The following is a 14,389-nucleotide window of genomic DNA, read 5'->3' as shown; positions in this document are numbered from 1 at the left end:
GGGATTGATTGAATATGTCCGTAAACACCTGAACTAAATGACTATCGCCCCGCCCCGTAGCACTCACTTCTGTCATCATAAAGTGCTTTGAGAGACTAGTCAAGGACCATATCACCTACACCCTACCTGTCACCCTAGACCCACTTCAATTTGCTTACCGCCCCAATAGGTCCACAGACGATGCAATCGCCATCACACTGCCCTATCCCATCTGGATAAGAGGAATACCTATGTAAGAATGCTGTTCATTGACTACAGATCAGCATTCAACACCATAGTACCCTCCAGATTCATCATTAATCTTGAGACCCTGGGTCTCGACCCTGCCCTGTGCAATTGGGTCATGGACTTCAAGACGGGTCGCCGCCCAGGTGGTGAAGGTAGGAAACTATCTATTAAATTATGGCATAATTCTACTATTTGTATTCATTTGCATCACTGTCAATGACATACTTTTATTTTGAGGGCTAGCTGCAAAGTCCACTATTGTGGCTAATCGTTATTGTGGCTAGCTTCACATAGATGGGTCCGACCACCGTTAATCAAATAAGAACTGTCGTATAAATTATTATTAATAATTATTTTAGTTGATGACACCTAGCTTTATAGTTAGCTAGCTAACGATATCTACTGAAACAGATGTTTTTGGGAAAGAACATTGTTTGCATCCATGCGCTAGCTTTAAAAAAAAAATGACCAGCACTGTAGATGCGAGACAACTTTACCAGCATCATAGCATACAGCATCATAGCATACAGCATCATAGCATACAGCATCATAGCATCCGTATCGATGAATCGTTGTGACATGTGAAATACGAGTGATAGTGTAATCAATGTATTAAAACTACAAAAAACATTTATGAACGTGTTCAATTATTATGTGACGTGCAGTCATATTCAGGTCCTGATTGGTCAACAAGCTTAATTGACACGTCAAATAGTATTAAATAGTATATCTTTTGACACGCAAAGACCCAAACGGCGTTCCATAGCAACGACCCAAACGGCGTTCCATAGCAACGACCCAAACGGCGTTCCATAGCAACGACCCAAACGGCGTTCCATAGCAACGACCCAAACGGCGTTCCATAGCAACGATCCAAACGGCGTTCCATAGCAACGACCCAAACGGCGTTCCATAGCAACGACCCAAACAGCGTTCCATAGAAATTCTGGTTGAGAATGAAACGACTGAACAAATGAACAACGAAACATCACAGCAAGTACGTGAAAGAAATAGGTTTTGATGTTTTACTGGTAATGGGGACCTAAGTAAAGGCCAACAAAATAACCTTTTAGTCAGTGTGGTGTGGTGGGTCTTTATTTAAATAGGCATGTCAGTTAACATAATTCTTATTTATAATGACGGCCTACCCCGGCGACGCTGGGCCAATTGTGCGCCGCCCTATGGGACTCCCAATCACGACCAGATGTGATACATTCTGGAACTATTTAACTTTTACTAGAATGCTTAAAAGGCAGCTAAAATGTAAAATGCGTTTATCGGTATTGTTTTTTTTGGGGGGGGGGCAAAGGAAAATATTGGATATCGGTATCGACCAAAAACATCATATCGGAACATCCCTGGTTAAAACATTTAATAACAGTGAGTATATTAAAAAAGGTTTAGTATACCTCCACTGTACCATCCAGCCCTGGAGATTTCCCGGACTTAAAGGCTTTAATTGCATCCAAAAGTTTGTCCTATGCAAGTTGACTTTCACATGAGTCTTTCTATACTGCTGTTCATTTAACACAGTTCTCTTTGGTTAGAGGAGATGGAGGAGACTGAAACAAAAACATTTCCTTAATGTACTTTGCTTCCTCTTTTCAAAATATAATTTTGTGAATAACGGGTGACTCCGTCCTTTGTAAAAAAAATATTTTTGGTAGCATTTCTATGTTGCATTTCTGTACATTTTTTAACATGCTGGCCTTCTAGGCAGAGTTCCTCTGTCCAGTGTCTGTGTTCTTTTGCCCATCTTAATCTTTTCTTTTTCTTGGCCAGTCTGAGATATGGCTTTTTCTTTGCAACTCTGCCTAGAAGGTCAGCATCCATCTACAATTTGGCCTTCACATGAATCTGTCTGTACGGCTGTTATTTTCCCCCATATTCCATCCAGATTGCTTCATTTTTAAATAATATTTTACACTTGATCTTTCTTGAATAAATTCCTCCATTTCTTTCTGTTTTTCCTCAAACTTTCTCTGAGTCTTTATGGTAAAGTTTTTATTACCGTCTATCTGTTCTGTTAGACCTTCTATTTCCTTTGTTAGTATGGACTCTTGTTAGTATGGACTCTTTTGTTAGTATGGACTCTTTTGTTAGTATGGACTCTTTTGTTAGTTTGGACTCTTTTGTTAGTATGGACTCTTGTTAGTATGGACTTTTGTTAGTATGGACTCTTGTTAGTATGGACTCCTTTGTTAGTATGGACTCTTTTGTTAGTATGGACTCTTTTGTTAGTATGGACTCTTTTGTTAGTATGGACTCCTTTGTTTAGTATGGACTCTTTTGTTAGTATGGACTCTTTTGTTAGTATGGACTCTTTTGTTAGTTTGGACTCTTGTTTAGTATGGACTCTTTTGTTAGTATGGACTCCTTTGTTAGTATGGACTCCTTTGTTTAGTATGGACTCTTTTGTTAGTATGGACTCTTTTGTTAGTATGGACTTTTGTTAGTATGGACTCTTGTTAGTATGGACTCCTTTGTTAGTATGGACTCTTTTGTTAGTATGGACTCCTTTGTTAGTACGGACTCTTGTTAGTATGGACTCCTTTGTTAGTATGGACTCTTTTGTTAGTATGGACTCTTTTGTTAGTATGGACTCTTTTGTTAGTTTGGACTCTTTTGTTAGTATGGACTCTTGTTAGTATGGACTTTTGTTAGTATGGACTCTTGTTAGTATGGACTCCTTTGTTAGTATGGACTCTTTTGTTAGTATGGACTCTTTTGTTAGTATGGACTCCTTTGTTAGTATGGACTCCTTTGTTAGTATGGACTCTTTTGTTTAGTTTGGACTCTTTTGTTTAGTATGGACTCTTTTGTTAGTATGGACTCCTTTGTTAGTATGGACTCCTTTGTTTAGTATGGACTCTTTTGTTAGTATGGACTCTTTTGTTAGTATGGACTTTTGTTAGTATGGACTCTTGTTAGTATGGACTCTTTGTTAGTATGGACTCTTTTGTTAGTATGGACTCTTTTGTTAGTATGGACTCTTTGTTAGTATGGACTCCTTTGTTAGTATGGACTCTTTTGTTAGTATGGACTCTTTTGTTAGTATGGACTCCTTTGTTAGTATGGACTCCTTTGTTTAGTATGGACTCTTTTGTTAGTATGGACTCTTGTTAGTATGGACTCTTTTGTTAGTATGGACTCTTTTGTTAGTATGGACTCTTTTGTTAGTATGGACTCTTTTGTTAGTATGGACTCTTTTGTTAGTATGGACTCCTTTGTTAGTATGGACTCCTTTGTTTAGTATGGAGTCTTTTGTTAGTATGGACTCTTTTGTTAGTATGGACTCTTTTGTTAGTATGGACTCTTGTTAGTATGGACTCTTTTGCTAGTATGGACTCTTGTTAGTATGGACTCTTTTGCTAGTATGGACTCTTGTTCGTATGGACTCTTTTGCTAGTATGGACTCTTTTGCTAGTATGGACTCTTGTTAGTATTGTTAGTATGGACTCTTTTGTTAGTATGGACTCTTGTTAGTATGGACTCTTTTGTTAGTATGGACTCTTTTGTTAGTATGGACTCATGTTAGTATGGACTCGTTTGCTAGTATGGACTCGTTTGCTAGTATGGACTCTTTTGTTAGTAAGGACTCTTTTGTTAGTATGGACTCTTTTGTTAGTATGGACTCTTTTGTTAGTACGGACTCTTTTGTTAGTATGGACTCTTTTGACCTAAATTGCTTTTGTTGTAGAGATGAGTACAGAACTGCATGGCCTCTAAAGACACATTTAAAAGTGTCCTATACAACAAGGGGATTTGCTGTACCTATGTTATTTCCCCAAAAATGCAGTTGTAAATTCCTCTATCCTAGTTAAAACAAGTTATCATCCAATAGGCTTTTGATTAAATATCCAATATCGTCACCCATGTCAGGATTCAGTAAGAGTAATATATATGCCAAATATCTTATGGTCCGACCGCATTCTAACCCCTATCAACACTTTTTAAACTTTTGGTGCCAAACAAGAATGACAAAAGAAAGTTGTCAAGACTAAACTCAGCAAAAAAATAAAACATCCCTTTTTCAGAACCCCGTCTTTCAAAGATAATTCGGACTTTACGCAATAGGCTGAGAAAGGCTGGTCTGAGGACTTGTAGGCCTGTTGTAAGTCAGGTCCTCACCAGACATCAACAGGCTGAGAAAGGCTGGTCTGAGGACTTGTAGGCCTGTTGTAAGTCAGGTCCTCACCAGACATCAACAGGCTGAGAAAGGCTGGTCTGAGGACTTGTAGGCCTGTTGTAAGTCAGGTCCTCACCAGACATCAACAGGCTGAGAAAGGCTGGTCTGAGGACTTGTAGGCCTGTTGTAAGTCAGGTCCTCACCAGACATCAACAGGCTGAGAAAGGCTGGTCTGAGGACTTGTAGGCCTGTTGTAAGTCAGGTCCTCACCAGACATCAACAGGCTGAGAAAGGCTGGTCTGAGGACTTGTAGGCCTGTTGTAAGTCAGGTCCTCACCAGACATCAACAGGCTGAGAAAGGCTGGTCTGAGGACTTGTAGGCCTGTTGTAAGTCAGGTCCTCACCAGACATCAACAGGCTGAGAAAGGCTGGTCTGAGGACTTGTAGGCCTGTTGTAAGTCAGGTCCTCACCAGACATCAATAGGCTGAGAAAGGCTGGTCTGAGGACTTGTAGGCCTGTTGTAAGTCAGGTCCTCACCAGACATCAATAGGCTGAGAAAGGCTGGTCTGAGGACTTGTAGGCCTGTTGTAAGTCAGGTCCTCACCAGACATCAATAGGCTGAGAAAGGCTGGTCTGAGGCTGGTCTGAGGACTTGTGAGAGGCCTGTCTGAGGACTTGTAGGCCTGTTGTAAGTCAGGTCCTCACCAGACATCAACAGGCTGAGAAAGGCTGGTCTGAGGACTTGTAGGCCTGTTGTAAGTCAGGTCCTCACCAGACATCAACAGGCTGAGAAAGGCTGGTCTGAGGACTTGTAGGCCTGTTGTAAGTCAGGTCCTCACCAGACATCAATAGGCTGAGAAAGGCTGGTCTGAGGACTTGTAGGCCTGTTGTAAGTCAGGTCCTCACCAGACATCAACAGGCTGAGAAAGGCTGGTCTGAGGACTTGTAGGCCTGTTGTAAGTCAGGTCCTCACCAGACATCAACAGCGTCGCCTATGGGCACAAACCAACCGTCGCAGGACTGGCAGGCAAAAAGTGCTCATCACTGACAAGTCGCCGTTTTGCCTCACCAGGAGTGATGGTCGGATTCGCGTTTATCGTCGAAGGAATGAGTGTTACACCAAGGCCTGTACTCTGGAGCGGGATCGATTTTGGAGGTGGAGGGTCCGTCATGGTCTGGGGCAGTGTGTCACAGCATCATTGGACTGAGCTTGTTGTCATTGCAGGCAATCTCAACGCTGTGCGTTACAGGGAAGACATCCTCCTCCCTCATGTGGTACCCTTCCTGCAGGCTCATCCTGACATGACTCTCCAGCATGACATTACCACCAGCCATACTGCTCATTGCCTTAGGTCTGGGGATGTCAGAATAACAAGGTAACTTTTAATGTCAGCCATACAATGGCCAACAATGAATGACTACACGTTTAACCCCCCCCTCCTTGTGGTGAAAATGAGGAATCACAGGCTTGATGCAGCTTCATGAGTTATTACTGGCAGATAGATATACGAGAACTATGTAAACCTACACTGGAATTGCACTGTACTGCATACATAGACACTGTACTTTTTTTAAATGACTTTACGTGGTCAGACTGATGGAACCAAAACACTAAAGCTTGTTTACATCTTTTCTTTCTTTCTTTTTATTTATTTGTTGACAGGTAAAAGCAGACAGAAAAGAAGAAGAGCTTTAAGGGTCCGTCCATACGGAGAGCACCTTAAATACAGATCTATACTTAACTAGAATATGAACGCAACATGTGAAGTGTTGGTCCCATGTTTGAAGAGCTGAAATTAAAATATCCCAGAAATGTTCCAGATGCTCAAAAAGCTTATTTCTCTCTCAAGTTTTATGCACAAATTTGTTTACATCCCTGTTAGTGAGCATTTCTCCTTTGCCAAGATAATCGATCCATCTGACAGGTGTGACATATCAAGAAACTGATTAAACAGCATGATCATTACACAGGTGCACCTTGTGCTGGGGGACAATAAAAGGCCAATCTAAAATGTGTAATTTGGTCACAACACAATAACACAGATGTCTCAAGTTTGAGGGAGCGTGGAATTGGCATGCTGACTGCAGGAATGTCCACCAGAGCTGTTGTCAGAGAATTGAACGTTAATTTCTCTACCATAAGCTTCCTCCAACGTTGTTGTAGAGAATTTGGCAGTACGTCCAACCGGCCTCACAACCGCAGACCACATGTAACCATGTCAGCTAAGGACCTCCACATCCGGCTTCTTCACCTGCGGGATCGTCTGAGAAGGGGGGGTACTCAGGAGTATTTCTGTAAAGCTCTTTTGTGGGAAAAAACAAACCAATTCTGATTGGCTGACCCTCCCAGGCCCACCAGTAGCTGCTCCCCTGCAGAAATCCATAGATTAGGGCCTATTGACAGATTTCCTTCTATAAACTGTATCTCAGTAAAAACGTTTACAAATTGTTACAAGTTGCGTTTATATTTTTTGTTTAGTATAGGATCAGACTACCTTCCATTAAACATTATGGTGGAGGGACACATAACTGACTTGATATCAGTGTCAGTGGGTAACTTGATCTAGAATCATCTTATTCTCCATTTCATCCTGGTCCTATAGCGGGCCTTAGAATGTGTAGTAGCGGCAACACTTCCTCCCTCGGACTGGGTCTGTAGTAGGGTCACAGTAACTTTCCCAACATTCTCTGGTTTTACGGAAAGGCCTGGTTGCAGAATTCTCGGGAAATACAGCTTATGCTCTCCTAAATTTTCAGGAATGTTCCCAAACCAGGATTACTGGAAAAGCCTGGGTGAGTTTGGGGGGGGGAGTTACCGTAGCAACCCTAATCTGTTGTTATTGCACTACTATAAACAACAGGGTAACACTACTTTATGCTCCTCTTATCATCCGGTCTACATAACGCTGTCGTAGCAATAACATAAGAGGTGTCATAAAACAGTCATAACAACTAATGTTATGTGTACGACCGCTGACTTTATAACCTCCCTAACCCAGAGGTCAGGCTACTTGGCTAAAGTTACTGTAGATACTGCCAGTCAGCGACTTAGCAAAAGTTAACAGTAGAAATTGCAGGTCAGGCTACTTGGCTAAAGTTACAGTAGATACTGCCAGTCAGCGACTTTAACCCGACACTGAACAACCTCATCAAGCGGTCATCGGGATAACAAACAGCATAACGGCTGTTTGGTTGACAGTCCCTGGACCCAATATCGAGTCCTGGTCGAGGCTACTCCCAAATCCCATACAATATACGAAATCAAGCTAATGAGGTAACCTACGCAGTGGTATGTGTTATAACAGGGATACGTCAGGGGACAAAATAAATTTCGGAAAGTATTCAGACCCCTTGACTTTTTCCACATTCTAAAATTGAATATTTTTTTTAATCATCTATCTATACACAATACCCCATGATAACAAAACAGGTTTAAACATTTTTTTGCTAATTTATTACAAACAAACAAAACAGAAATACCTTATTTACATAAGTATTCAGACCCTGTGCTATGAGACTCAAAATTGAGTTCAGGTTCATCCTGTTTTCATTTATCATCCATGAGATGTTTCTACAACTTGGGACTCCACCTGTGTTAAATTCAATTGATTGGACATGATTTGGAAAGGCACACACCGGTCTACATAAGGTCCCACAGTTGACAGTGCATGTCAGAGCAAAAACCAAGCCATGAGGTCAAAGGTATTGTACATAGAGCGTCGAGAAAGGATTGTTTCGAGGCACAGATTTGAGGAAGGGTAACAAAACATTTCTGCAGCATTGAAGGTCCCCAAGAAGAGTGGCCTCCATCATTCTTAAATGGAAGAAGTTTGGAACGACCAAGGCTCTTCCTAGAGCTGGCTGCAATCGGGGAGAAGGTCACTCTGACAGAGCTCCAGAGTTCCTCTGTGGAGATGGGAGAACCTTCCAGAAGGACAACCATCTCTGCAGCACTCCACCAATCTGGCCTTTATGGTAGAGTGGCCAGACGGAAGACACTCCTCAATGAAAAGGCACATCACAGCCCGCTTGGAGTTAAGGACTCGGAGCATTAGAAACTAGATTCTCTAGTCTGATGAAACCAAGATTGAACTCTTTGGCCTGAATGCCAAGCGTCATGTCTGGAGAAAACCTGGCACTATCCCTATGGTGAAGCATGGTGGTGGTAGCATCATGCTGTGGGGATGTTTTTCAGCAGCAGGGACTGGGAGACTAGTCAGGATCAAACGAAAGATTTACAAAGCGAAGTACAGAGAGATCCTTGATGAAAACCTGCTCCAGAGCGCTCAGAACCTCAGACTGGGGCGAAGGTTCACCTTTCAACAGGACAACGACCCTAAGCACACAGCCAAGATAACGCAGAAGTGGCTTCGGGACACGTCTCTGAATGTCCTTGAGTGGCCCAGCCAGAACCCGGACTTGAACCCTATCGAACATCTCTGGAGAGGCCTGAAAATAGCTGTGCATCAAACTCCCCATCCAACTTCACAGAGCTTGAGAGGATCTGCAGAGAAGAATGGGAGAAACTCCACAAATACAGGTGAGCCAAGCTTGTAGCGTCATATCCAGGAGGAATCGATGCTGTAATCGCTGCCAAAGGGTGCTTCAACAAAGTACTGAGTAAAGGGTCTGAATACTTATGTAAATGTAATATTTCAGTTTTTTTTTTTATTCAATAAAATGTGTAAAAAAACAACAACTGTTTTTCCTTTGTTATTATGTGGTATTGTGTGTAGATTAATGAGGGGATTTAAAAAAATCAATTTAAGAATGTAATGTAACAAAATGTGGAAAAAAGTAAAGGGGTCTGAATATTTTCCAAATGCACTGTAAGCTGTCCATGTCTACTGGTTCCTAAATGAGTCTACCTCACCACTCGTCTGTACCTTGGCATAGCTTTGGCATTAGGAGGTCAAATGTTAGCGGGGTTGTATAGGGCTGTGGGGAGGGTCGTCTCAGCTTAACCTGCCTTTTCAGGCTCATCTTTCCTATTTACTTAAATGTATGATTTATGGAGAGGTCACAGAGTTAGGGATATGTCAGTAAAGTTAGGATTCAGGCCCTGTGATAACAGAAATGTCTTGGTGACCAATAGAGAATAACAACTATTAAGGCCTTGGGCCAGTGGCTAAAGGGGGGAGAACTGCTAAATCCATATTGGAAACAAAGTGTTTCCTAAAACACTGTCTATGTCATTTTTAAGAAGGGAAAACACATGCAGAGAATTATGTTTCATTGGCATAAATGTCATTTAGTTTCACCCCCAAAAAAAACCCAAGCTCTCGACCAAGAGCAAAGAATTGACAGAAAATGAACTTGAAAGCACATAGTTGATCCACTTCTTGGAAAATACATGACATAAAGGAAGTGCCCAGGAAGTGCAGCTTTCAGTCATACACACCATATGTAAAGAGTAGCTTATACTACAAAGGTACTTATAGCACAGCATTACAACATTACAAGTCATGATTAACAAACACATTTTATGTCGCCAAGAACATATTTTTTTTTTTTGAAATCAAACCTGTAGACTACAGACTAGCTTATCTGGGTTTCAGAGAATAGTAGACTTGAGTGGTTTAATGTATGTTGAACAGAGAGAGAGAAAAAGGGACATAATTAACTCATTATAATTAGTTACTAATACATAATGTTCCTTTGATTAATACATTCATTGACAAAGAAAGACGAGTAGACGGAAGTATATAGAAAGGAACCCTCGGCTTATTGACATTAAAAACAAGACATACAGTTGAAGTCGGAGGTTTACATACACTTAGGTTGGAGTCATTAACTCGTTTTTTCAACCACTCCACACATTTCTTGGTAACAAACTATAGTTTTGGCAAGTTGGTTAGGACATCTACTTTGTGCATGACACAAGTCATTTTTCCAACAATTGTTTACAGATTATTTCACTTATAATTCACTGTATCACAATTCCAGTGGGTCAGACGTTTACATCCACTAAGTTGACTGTGCCTTTAAACAGCTTTGAAAATTCCAGAAAATTATGTCATGGCTTCTGATACGCTGATTGACGTCATTTGAGTCAATTGGAGGTGTACCTGTGGATGTATTTCAAGACCTACCTTCAAACTCAGTGCCTCTTTGCTTGACATCATGGGAAATCCAATAGAAATCAGTCAAGACCTCAGAAAAAAACTATTATAGACCTCCACAAGTCTGGTTCATCCTTGGGAGTAATTTCCAAACACCTGAAGGTACCACTTTCATCTGTACAAACAATAGTATGCAGGTATAAACACCATGGGACCACGCAGCCGTCATACCGCTCAGGAAGGAGACGCGTTCTGTCTCCTAGAGATGAACGTACTTTGGTGAGAAAAGTGCAAATCAATCCCAGAACAACAGCAAATTACCTTGTGAAGATGCTGGAGGAAACAGGTACAGAAGTATCTATATCCACAGTAAAATGAGGGAGGCTTGCATGGGAGGCTTACAAGCCGAAGAACACCATCCCAACCGTGAAGCACGGGGGTGGCAGTATCATGTTGTGGGGGTGCTTTGCTGCAGGAGGGACTGGTGCACTTCATAAAATAGATGGCATCATGTGGAAAGAAAATGATGAGATGTTGCTTCAATATATCCACAAGACATCAGTCAGGAAGTTAAAGCTTGGTCGCCAATGTGTCTTCCAAATGGACAATGACCCCAAGCATACTTCCAAAGTTGTGGCAAAATGGCTTAAGGACAACAAAGTCAAGGTATTGGAGTGGCCATCACAAAGCCCTGACCTCAATCCTATAGAAAATATAAGCTAAAATAAAAGCTAAAATAAATCATTCTCTCTACTATTATTCTGACATTTCACATTCTTAAAATAAAGTGGTGATCCTAACTGACCTAAAACAGGGAATATTTATTAGGATTATAAATGTCAGGAATTGTGAAAAACTGAGTTTAAATGTATTTGGCTAAAGGTGTATGTAAACTTCAGACTTCAACTGTACATAAATACATAGTAAATGCAGTGAGGAAAACAAGTTTAAAAAAGACGTCCTTTCAACCCATTTTTGCTCACTGGGTGTTCATGTTTTGGCAGAAAACAGTCAATATTATTATATGATATGAAACATTCCTTTGAACAAGCTTTACTACAGAGAAATATTGGACGATTCAGCAGCCTCATCCACCATGTTTGGGTTTACCTGAGATTCCGTTTGTCCCTCAGGGTTGGACTCTTAACACTGACCAGACTACTTGATCGATCACTTGACGGATCGATAGATTGAGCCCAAAAGTCTAACAAAGGTTACTAAGATCAGGTCAGACATTCAAGCGAGCAGAGAAGGCGGATATTATCATGCTGATATTATCTTAAAACACTATCGTCACAACAAAGATCAACCAAACTCAGCCTCGCTTGCTTCAACCAAACACACCGGACTCACCTTATCATCAAACACACCTGACCTGCAGGTTGAAAACGTTCCTTCCTCCCTCCACTTAGCTCCATTTTACACAACCACTCGTCAATACCTTTTAAAAAGAAAAATCGCAAATACATTTGTTTAAAGAAAGGCTTTTAGCTTATAGAAGGGACGATAGATCCGCTTACCGGTACAACCCTCTTCCTTCGAAGGAGTTTTTTTTTTTAGTTTAAGACAGTCTTGGAATGCACTATATATATATATAGAGAGAGAGATAAATATTGCCATTACTATAAAGCATGATTACTGTATACATACAGTGGCCTCCCTACCACTAGAGGCACCAGAGCGACCTGTAGCACCCTTTCCACTATTAACTCTGACTGTCATAGCCCCTGAAGAACTCTAGGAGGACAGACACTCAGAGCAGTCATAGCCCCTGAAGACCTCTAGGAGGACAGACACTCAGAGCAGTCATAACCCCTGAAGACCTCTAGGAGAACAGACACTCAGAGCATTCATAACCCCTGAAGACCTCTAGGAGGACAGACACTCAGAGCAGTCATAGCCCCTGAAGACCTCTAGGAGGACAGACACTCAGAGCAGTCATAACCCCTGAAGACCTCTAGGAGGACAGACACTCAGAGCAGTCATAACCCCTGAAGACCTCTAGGAGGACAGACACTCAGAGCAGTCATTTTTATTTTCTTAAAAAAAAAATCCCTTATATATGTAAAAATCCACACTTTAGTGACGTTCTTCTCCCATAGGTCACTCCTCATCCACAGTCTCCCTTTTCGATTCGTCAGCTTTGTGTTCCAGGACCTGAGGGGCGGGGCTAGGAGGGGGAAGGACATTGACGGCAGCCAATGAGGGGTCTTGTTGATCAAGGTCCTTCCTGGATGAAATCTCTTCCTGTGAAGGAAATAGCTATTAATTTATTAAAACAGTTGACTCCCGATACATGCAATTCAGTTCATTGTTTCAGGGATAGTTTAACAAATCGCTGACTGAATCGTTGATTCACTGACTCACCTGCTCTGAGAATCGTTGATTCACTGACTCACCTGCTCTGAGAATCGTTGATTCACTGACTCACCTGCTCTGAGAATCGTTGATTCACTGACTCACCTGCTCTGAGAATCGTTGATTCACTGACTCACCTGCTCTGAGAACCGTTGATTCACTGACTCACCTGCTCTGAGAACCGTTGATTCACTTGCTCTGCGTAGTCATGTGGCTCCAGCTCTTCCCCGTTGGAGTGACAGCTCGGGCTGCGAACCTCGATACCATGACTCTCCAAGATGGCCGCCTCTGAGGGAGCGAGAGAGGGGAGGAAGGAAAGAGTGAGGAAGGTAAATAACGAATGAGAGGGGAGGAAGGAAAGAGTAAGGAAGGTAAACAACGAATGAGAGGGGAGGAAGGTAAATAACGAATGAGAGAGAGGAGGAAGGACACTCGGTGTGGCGTGGGGGACTCGGTGTGGCGTGCGGGGCTCGGTGTGGCGTGCGGGGCTCGGTGTGGCGTGGGGGACTCGGTGTGGCGTGGGGGACTCGGTGTGGCGTGGGGGACTCGGTGTGGCGTGGGGGACTCGGTGTGGCGTGGGGGACTCGGTGTGGCGTGGGGGACTCGGTGTGGCGTGGGAGACTCGGTGTGGCGTGGGGGACTCGTGTGGCGTGGGGACTCGGTGTGGCGTGCGGGACTCGGTGTGGCGTGGGGGACTCGGTGTGGCGTGGGGGACTCGGTGTGGCGTGGGAGTATCGGTGTGGCGTGGGGGACTCGGTGTGGCGTGGGGACTCGGTGTGGCGTGGGGGACTCGGTGTGGCGTGGGAGACTCGGTGTGTTGTGGGAGACTCGGTGTGGCGTGCGACACTCGGTGTGGCGTGGGGACTCGGTGTGGCGTGGGGACTCGGTGTGGCGTGGGGGACTCGGTGTGGCGTGGGAGACTCGGTGTGGCGTGCGAGACTCGGTGTGGCGTGGGAGACTCGGTGTGGCGTGGGGGACTCGGTGTGTTGTGGGGGACTCGGTGTGGCGTGGGGGACTCGGTGTGGCGTGGGGACTCGGTGTGGCGTGCGGGGCTCGGTGTGGCGTGCGGGGCTCGGTGTGGCGTGGGGGACTCGGTGTGGCGTGGGGGACTCGGTGTGGCGTGGGGGACTCGGTGTGGCGTGGGGGACTCGGTGTGGCGTGCGGGGCTCGGTGTGGCGTGGGGACTCGGTGTGGCGTGGGAGACTCGGTGTGGCGTGGGGGACTCGTGTGGCGTGGGGGACTCGGTGTGGCGTGCGAGACTCGGTGTGGCGTGGGGACTCGGTGTGGCGTGGGGGACTCGGTGTGGCGTGGGAGTATCGGTGTGGCGTGGGGGACTCGGTGTGGCGTGGGGGACTCGGTGTGGCGTGGGGACTCGGTGTGGCGTGGGAGACTCGGTGTGTTGTGGGAGACTCGGTGTGGCGTGCGACACTCGGTGTGGCGTGGGGACTCGGTGTGGCGTGGGGACTCGGTGTGGCGTGGGGACTCGGTGTGGCGTGGGGGACTCGGTGTGGCGTGGGAGACTCGGTGTGGCGTGCGAGACTCGGTGTGGCGTGGGAGACTCGGTGTGGCGTGGGGGACTCGGTGTGTTGTGGGAGACTCGGTGTGGCGTGG

At 44.2% G+C, this 14,389-nt stretch overlaps 1 protein-coding gene across 3 annotated transcripts in view; it reads right to left on the bottom strand.

The window, feature by feature from the left end:
* Nucleotides 1–9,683: 9,683 nt before the first annotated feature.
* Nucleotides 9,684–14,389, bottom strand: part of LOC115123205 (homeobox-containing protein 1-like) — a 30,235-nt gene continuing 25,529 nt past the window's right edge. For all 3 annotated transcript variants that reach the window (XM_065020151.1, XM_065020150.1, XM_065020152.1), the window contains 2 exons: nucleotides 12,948–13,066; nucleotides 9,684–12,667 (listed from right to left, as the gene is read on the bottom strand). In XM_065020151.1, coding sequence (XP_064876223.1) covers nucleotides 12,524–12,667; nucleotides 12,948–13,066 — 263 coding nt within the window. In that variant the 3' untranslated portion in view covers nucleotides 9,684–12,523. The remainder of the gene's footprint in view (nucleotides 12,668–12,947; nucleotides 13,067–14,389) is intronic.

This window comes from Oncorhynchus nerka, linkage group LG7 (assembly GCF_034236695.1).
Source record: "Oncorhynchus nerka isolate Pitt River linkage group LG7, Oner_Uvic_2.0, whole genome shotgun sequence".
NCBI classification, from domain to species: Eukaryota; Metazoa; Chordata; class Actinopteri; order Salmoniformes; family Salmonidae; genus Oncorhynchus; species Oncorhynchus nerka.
Note: the sequence above shows the minus strand (reverse complement) of the source record. Positions and strands in the feature narration are given on the sequence as shown.